This window comes from Pithys albifrons, chromosome 4 (genome assembly GCF_047495875.1).
Source record: "Pithys albifrons albifrons isolate INPA30051 chromosome 4, PitAlb_v1, whole genome shotgun sequence".
In the NCBI taxonomy this organism is placed as follows: domain Eukaryota; kingdom Metazoa; phylum Chordata; class Aves; order Passeriformes; family Thamnophilidae; genus Pithys; species Pithys albifrons.
The window spans coordinates 28589233-28596729 of NC_092461.1; the positions used below are offsets into that span (position 1 = coordinate 28589233).

At 50.4% G+C, this 7497-nt stretch overlaps 1 protein-coding gene across 1 annotated transcript; it reads left to right on the plus strand.

The window, feature by feature from the left end:
• Window positions 1-1166: 1166 nt before the first annotated feature.
• On the plus strand, window positions 1167-7223 carry ARC (activity regulated cytoskeleton associated protein). Its single transcript, XM_071553023.1, has 3 exons — window positions 1167-4416; window positions 4944-5110; window positions 5502-7223. Exon 1 carries the CDS (start codon window positions 1665-1667, stop codon window positions 2877-2879), a length of 1215 nt encoding a protein of 404 aa, XP_071409124.1. The 5' UTR covers window positions 1167-1664; the 3' UTR covers window positions 2880-4416; window positions 4944-5110; window positions 5502-7223.
• The last annotated feature ends 274 nt before the right edge of the window (window positions 7224-7497 follow it).

The window sequence follows — 7497 nt, forward strand, 5'->3', positions numbered from 1 at the left end:
CAGGGTGGCTTCATTCCCACCAGGAAACACACCGCCAGGAGCTGTGGGAGTGAGGATCCATTCTAATCCTCCCTGGCACCCTGCCCACCACCCTGAGCAGAGGCAAGGCATCCCCCCCACTGCCAACAGGCTCAGAACCCCTTTTTAGGTGCCATCCATGAATCAGCATCCCACTGCCTCCGGTCACTGGCACTGGGAAAGGATGAGAAGCCCCAGATATCCTCAGCACCTCTCCGAGGGTGTTCCGGCAGGGAAACTCTCTCGGATTAGGGAATCCTTTATCTCTGCCTTATGTAAGACCCGGAGACTCCTTTTATGGTTGGCTTTTCCTGCTTTGTCAAGAGGGAAGAACAAATGTGGCTTCATCTGCGCTTGTGGGTTGGCTCACTGATTAAGCATCTGATTCAAAGCTAAGTACGGAACAGGCTTTTGATGGGCGGATTTAATTCGGTGTAAAAAACCAGGATGTCGTTCCCCTCCCTTAGCGAATATTCCCGGGATAGCAGTTGGTCTGGTGCAATTAAGCCGTGGGGATGACTCCCACCTACCGATGCCTGAGAAAGTCCAGAGTGCTCCAGTTTGTGCTGAAGTGGCTCCTTTGAGTGTTCCCCCCTCTTCTCCCCTCCTTCTCTTTTCTTTTCTCTCCCTGCTTTTTTTCCCTTCCTGCTGATTTACCACCATCCCAGGCATTTGCATTAGGAGTGAGCTCACCGGGTGTGCGTGTCCCCTCCTTTGGGGGTGTGTGTGGGACCCGTGGGCGTCTGTCTCTATGTGTGACACACCGAATTCCTCCTCATCTCCCCCTCTGCGAGCCCTGCTAGGGGGAAAGCATGTTAATGATGACCTTGCTGAGTAAATAGTTGTGGAATGAATAAGTGTTTTTCCTGCAACCCGAAGGGCGGAAGGTGCGATTACTCATCCATCTCTCCAACTGTCTCCAGCACCTTTCAAGTGCTTCTCGCGTCGAGTCTGGGGGCGTGAGCGAGGGGGTGGCGAGCGAGGGGAGGCTGCCAAAATCTGGGTTGCCACAGCCACCGGCCTCGCTTCTCCTCCAATGAGCGCTGCGCTGAGAGTGCGAGAGGAGGCAGGGCACCACCCACATGTTGAGCCGTGTGGAGTATAAGTAGATGGAAGAGCCTGGACTAGTGGCAGTTCAGACAGGGAAGAGAAGCAGCTCTTTGCATCTCTAGTGGAAAAGCGGTTTTTGACTCGCCAAGTTTTACCCGAGGAGAAATCACCCGGATTTTTGCAGCAGCTTCCAGCCTCTTTCTGCGGCTTTTCTCCAGCGGGGACTTTGTGCCGTTCAAGATCCTCAGCTCCGGGCGAGCAGCAGGACTGGACAACTCCAATCCAACTCCTCTTCTTGTTCCTGAAGGATCCTGGTTCTCTCTGGGACACACTGAGCACTTGAGACCGGAGTTTCCAGCTGGGCAGCGGGAGAACTTTGCCTCCAACTCTCTCTGGGATCCACGGGGACCAACCAGCTCGCTCTGTGGTGATATCTGATTTGGTTGTGTTTGTGTGGAAAAGTCCTTTGAGGGGGGTTTAGGAGTCTCTGTGTGTCTTTCAGGAAGTGTTGTGGTGGGGGTTTTTGAGAGCCAGCTCTAGTGCCAGGGCTTATAACCCAGTTATTTCAGTGTTTGACACTCGCACGGTCGGAAGCCATGCAGCTGGATAATGTCACCAGCGCGGGCATCCACTCCTTCCAGGGGCACCGTGGAGTGGCCAACAAGCCCAATGTGATCCTGCAGATCGGGAAGTGCAGGGCAGAAATGTTGGAGCATGTCAGGAGGACCCACCGGCACCTCCTGACAGAGGTCTCCAAGCAGGTGGAGCGGGAGCTGAAGGGCTTGCAGAAGTCAGTGGGGAAGTTAGAGAACAACTTAGAGGACCATGTCCCAACTGAAAACCAGAGATGGAAGAAGTCCATCAAGGCCTGCCTGGCCAGATGCCAGGAAACCATTGCCCACCTAGAGAGGTGGGTCAAGAGGGAGATGAATGTTTGGAAGGAGGTCTTTTTCCGACTGGAAAAGTGGGCTGACCGCCTGGAGTCCATGGGAGGCAAATACTGCCCTGGGGACCAGGGCAAGCAGACGGTGTCTGTGGGGGTGGGAGGCCCAGAGATAAGGCCAAGTGAGGGGGAGATTTATGACTATGCCCTGGATATGAGCCAAATGTATGCCCTGACCCCTCCCCCTGGAGAGGTGCCCAGCATCCCTCAGGGCCATGATTCCTACCAGTGGGTCTCTGTGTCGGAGGATGCTCCAGCCTCCCCAGTGGAGACCCAGGTCTTTGAGGATCCCCGGGAGTTCTTGAGCCACTTGGAGGAATACTTGAAGCAGGTGGGTGGAACTGAGGAGTACTGGCTGTCTCAGATCCAAAACCACATGAACGGGCCAGCTAAAAAGTGGTGGGAATACAAGCAGGACTCTGTCAAGAACTGGGTGGAGTTCAAGAAGGAGTTCCTGCAGTACAGTGAGGGGACTCTGACTAGGGATGCTATCAAAAGGGAGCTGGATTTGCCCCAGAAAGAGGGGGAACCCCTAGATCAGTTCCTCTGGCGCAAGAGAGACTTGTACCAGACCCTCTATGTTGATGCAGATGAGGAGGAGATTATCCAGTATGTGGTAGGAACCCTCCAGCCCAAACTGAAGCGCTTCTTGAGTTACCCCTTGCCCAAGACCTTAGAGCAGCTGATCCAAAGAGGAAAGGAAGTCCAAGGCAACATGGACCACTCTGATGAGCCCAGCCCACAGAGGACCCCTGAGGTTCAGTCAGGAGATTCCGTGGAGACCGTGCCTCCCTCCACCACTGCCAGTCCCGTGCCCAGCAATGGCACTCAACCCGAGCCCCCCAGCCCCCCAGCCACTGTCATATGAGCTGCTCTGCGGTGGTCTGGCTTCTGTGAAAAGGGAGGAGGGGACATATTTAGGAAGCTTCTCCTTGGAGAGAGGCTCTGGCTGAGACGGGACATGAGGTGTGCTCAGCCCAAGCGCCCAGAGCAGAGGAATTAACTTTGCTCCTGGGGGGAGGGAGATGATGGGGGAGAGGCACCTTAGGATGTGGTGCCCACCTCACCTATGCCATGCCATGCGGTGGTGCTGGAGACTCTGCTGGCACCACCGTGGGGAACAGCCCATTTTATGAGATCCCTGACAGGAAACTAGAGACAATGCCCAACTTTTGAAGCAGCCACTTGGCACTGGTGGCTCTCAAGGACTTCATGTGAGTGCAGCAATTGGCTGAGGGTTCCTACCCATCTGGGTCTCTCTTTTTCTTTTTCTCCTCCCTCTTCTGAGGAGATGTCCCAGTCCTGAGGAGACAGCTTTCTTTTGACCCTTGCCAGTTTCTGATTAACCACTGGGCTTCTGTTCACTTGGCAATTTCCTGCTCTTATTTGTTCCAAAGGATTAAATTAATTTTTTGGATTTTTTTTTTATTTGAGAAGACAAAAATCCTACTATTACTTCAGGAACTGCAAGCTTTAAGAATCTGGATTATTTTTCATGTTTTTCATTTCACTGCACCTAATACCTGCTTTAATGTGTTTCCTCTCAAGAGGCTCTTACTGGTTTACTCCTTGTCTTAGTTTCCACTCACTCCAATTGAGGCCACTGCAGTGCAGAGGCAAATTTCACCCTTTCTCTGCACATTATCCTGTGCATTCAGCAGGAAACAGATTTTCTAATTAAATTCTGAGCTCATTTATTGAAGGAGCAGTCTGCTTCCTTTCAGAGAAGAGAGAGTGTCCAGGTGGAGAGAGGAGGCACCAGAGATCTTCTGTGAGCATGGGGGGAGGGAAGGGAAGTATAAATCTTTATTCTTTGAGCGAAACAAACAAACACATCCTAAATTCAGAGCAAAATATCCCCAGAGCAGCTAATCAAGTCCATGCTGGTGTGTGGAGACAACAGGAGCTTTTGCCATGTAAAAGCAAAAAGAAGCAAAGAGAGGATGTGTGTGCCCCGGCAAAGAGTTTCTGCTCACACAGACAGACTCAGAATGCTCTTGGGAAGCCTGGCAATCCTTGTCCTGGAGCACCTGAGGGCAGAGCAGTGTCTGCTCACAAAGAACTTTCTACAACATCTCACCGTGGATGGAGTTGGACTTGGACTCTGGGACTTTATCTTGAGACAGTAAATGTTCAACATTCACCTTTGGCCAGCGTGTGGTGATGGGAGTTAGAGGTGAAAGACATTCATGGAGTTTGGCTCTTCAAAGCTTCTGGAGGCTGGACACATCTTGAGCATCATCTGCATTCACCACCAGCCCAAATAAACAGCACCTTTGGAAGAGATGGAGCAGGGATGCAGCAGCAGGAGTGACCTTGGGATGCTCCCGGCACTACCACAGCAGAGACACGTGGCACTGGTGGCTCAGAAGGCCTTGGCTGTGACTCCTTCCAAGAGACTGAAGGTAAGGCAAGTCTCTGACATTCTCTTCTCTGCACTTCTCAGACCTGAAATAGCCATGGCCCATCCACTAGGAAACTTGCACTGGGATAAAAACTAATCTGAAATGGGATGTGGAGCTTTAGCGTTGGGAGAAAGGGGAAGGGAGAGGCAGCCAAAGAGAAACATGAGACAAGGAGTAGGTGAAGTTTCCAAAGAGGGTAATATATTGCATTTTCTCATTAATATGGGGAAGAAATGGGAAGCTTCTTCATTAGCCCGGTCTGAGGACCTACCACATGAAGCTCTTGGCTTGAGTCCCCAGCTGGGACAACCCAGCCCAGAGGAGATGCCTGTCTACTCTGCATCCAGTCTCAGGATTGTGGGGGGTCTCCCATCCCTTGCTGGGAGAGAGTTAGTTTGTGAGCAGCTGAGTGTGCAGAGAAGGGAGCATTTCTTGCTGATGACCTGGGATGAGTGATGGGGGAGTGGGAGTCACTGCTGAGGATGAGCTGGCCATGCATTACAAGCATTATCTCCTCTTGGTTGCAGTGACTCACTCAGAGCCTCCTCTGAGAAGGAATCACTTCACAGCACTCAGGATTTGGAAGGAAAGACACAGAAAAATCTTCACAACCAAGGATTTGACATCAGACCTGCTCTCAGGGTCCACAGCCACCAACTGCCAACTCCACCATCTGAAGGAAAGCCTGGCACAGGTAATTACCTCCCATCTTACCCTGTGGGCCTTTCTTAGTCTCCCCAGTGACCTGACCTGAGATACTGAATAGCCCAGGTGCAAACATCTGTGCTGGTCTTGAGACTTCAGCCCTGGTGGTTGCAAGAGACTGACAGCACCAGAGGGGTGGGATTTCAGCTTCTTGCTGCCAGAACCCAAGCACCAGCCCCAGTGATTAATGCTCTGAGGACAGTGCACACCTTGACTTTCCCTCTGCTGGACCATTGGCAAACCCTTAGACACCAACACCCAGTGGGTCCTCCAGGCTACAGACACTTAATGGGCACAGCTAAATTTAACCCTGAGAAATCCCCTTTGCTTCTCCTCTTTAGAGATCTAATCAGAGCCATTCCATTTTTTTTCTTTGACAGCAATCCCTGCTGCTGTTGCTGAGTTTCCTTCGCTGTGCCCAAGAGCTTTCCCAGGGAAGAGGCTGCAGGAAGACAGAGGGCAAATCCTGCACCAAAGAGCCTCCCACGCAGTGCAAGGCTGTGTTCAAGGTGCTGAGAGCAAAACTGAAAGGCAGAAGCAACTTCCAACAGCACAAAGAAAAGTCTGAGCTGGTCCAGGTTTTCCAAGCACAGAAGAAAGTGTTGAGAATGGAAAGAGAAATCGAGAGGCCAGAACAGAAGAACCAAGTCCAGGCTTTGGGGACAGCAAGGATGCTGGGCATGTGCTGACTGTGTGATGAGATGACACTAAACCTCTGGGATTTGGGGCCACTGGAACTCACCTAAAGAACTCTTCACCAGATTATCAGTTCAAAAAAACTTTCCTGATTAACTTTGCCAAATGGCTGACCCTTCCCAGGCTATGAACCCTCCAGGCTGTCGATGCTGTAACTCATTTTTCCTGAGCTGGGGGGAGCTTCATTTCATGCGGGTACCAGTTTCAAACCTCAAAGGGCTCTGGAGGTTCGGAGAAGCATCCTGTGGTCCTGATGCTTGTCTGAACTCTTGGAGCCTGCCCAACTGTCTTGCCAGAAAGGAGAGTCTTGTGGGGCTGCAGGAGCTCTCTGGATCTGCATGGGCCAGAGTTACTGCAAGAACTGGAGTTCTTGTGCTGGCTTTGGTGGGACTGTTTCCATCCAGACCCAGGGAGCCCAGAAAGATGAATTGGACAAGGCAGTTTTGGTTCACATCTCAGCTCAAGAGGTCCAGTTGGTTCCTCTCTCTTCCAGAGCCAACTGTCCCAGGTGTGTGTGGGTGTGCGTGTGGGTGTCACTGTGGGGGAGGGGGGTGTTGAGCAAACGAATCCACCTTAGCTAAATTCTGTGGTGGACCCAAGGTGCATTCCAACAAGGCTCAGCAAAAATGCCCAGGACTGGGAAATTCTGTACAACCATGTCAAGCCAGACTCCACAGGCATCATCTCAAGGTCAGAATGATGTTTGAGGTGCTTCATTTTCACAGTCCCTTTCAAGGGACTTGACTGCCTCAATAGGCATTTTATTTTTTCCACAGGCTTTCCTGCCTTTTTAATGAATTAACCTGTCTGTGCTGCTTGGTTGTTTGGTCCTGAGGTTTATACATTTCCAGCTGACTTTTTGGAGTGTGAAGAACTGAATCTCCTGGACTGATTTTATTGCAATTGTTGCTCCTAGCAAATTGGAGCTTTCCTTGTAGCACCCTGGTTTATATTACCAGCCTCTCCAGGAAGGGCTGGTAGTTTGTTTTCCTGGGGCAGAGCCACATGAATGAAGAAGAGTGTATGTGCTGTGTCTCTGAAAACTTTAACAGATTTCAACCACTGCATTTTTTTTTCTTCTTAGGCAATTTTACATTTAACTCTTGACAAAATCTTCTTTAGAGTTTTTATTTTTACTAGAGATCTTGTTAATTCAAGCAACCTTGTACAAAAGGCAAACCCATTGAATCACTGCAGGTTTTAGGGGTTGAAACCAAAGGTCTTTGTAAGCCAACATCACTTGCCCTAGATCTGACTGTATAAGGCACTTTATTCCTCCTGTGTCATGTTGGAGTTACAAGATCACACCAAGCCACTAGAACCTGTCAATAGAATAGTGCTACACTCTATTTGCTATTGTAGCAAAGCCTTTTGTAGATTTATACAATAAAACTTTGAAATATTCTGCTTCAACTGCTTTGTGCTTTGCTTTCTGGTCTGTTTTTTATTTAACCTTGGTTATGGGCAGCTCAAGTAATGTTGCCCTCTGAAAATTTTGTGTCTCAGCCATTTGGGTTAACTTAAGAAAATCTTTCACTGTGCCTTTGCTGCAGAGGGGTTGGATGATGAAAATACGGAGGTGTTTGAAGGGGGTTGTTTGGCATCTAAGCTGGAGTCATGTGGCCCATGAGGTGGGAGCAGTGGGCCCCTGTGGGACTGTGGGTTGTGTTGGGCTCTTGT

What these genes read in the sequence shown, in the direction of transcription:
- ARC (XM_071553023.1), top strand. Translation starts at nt 1,665, where the DNA reads ATGCAGCTGGATAATGTCACCAGCGCGGGCATCCACTCCTTCCAGGGG.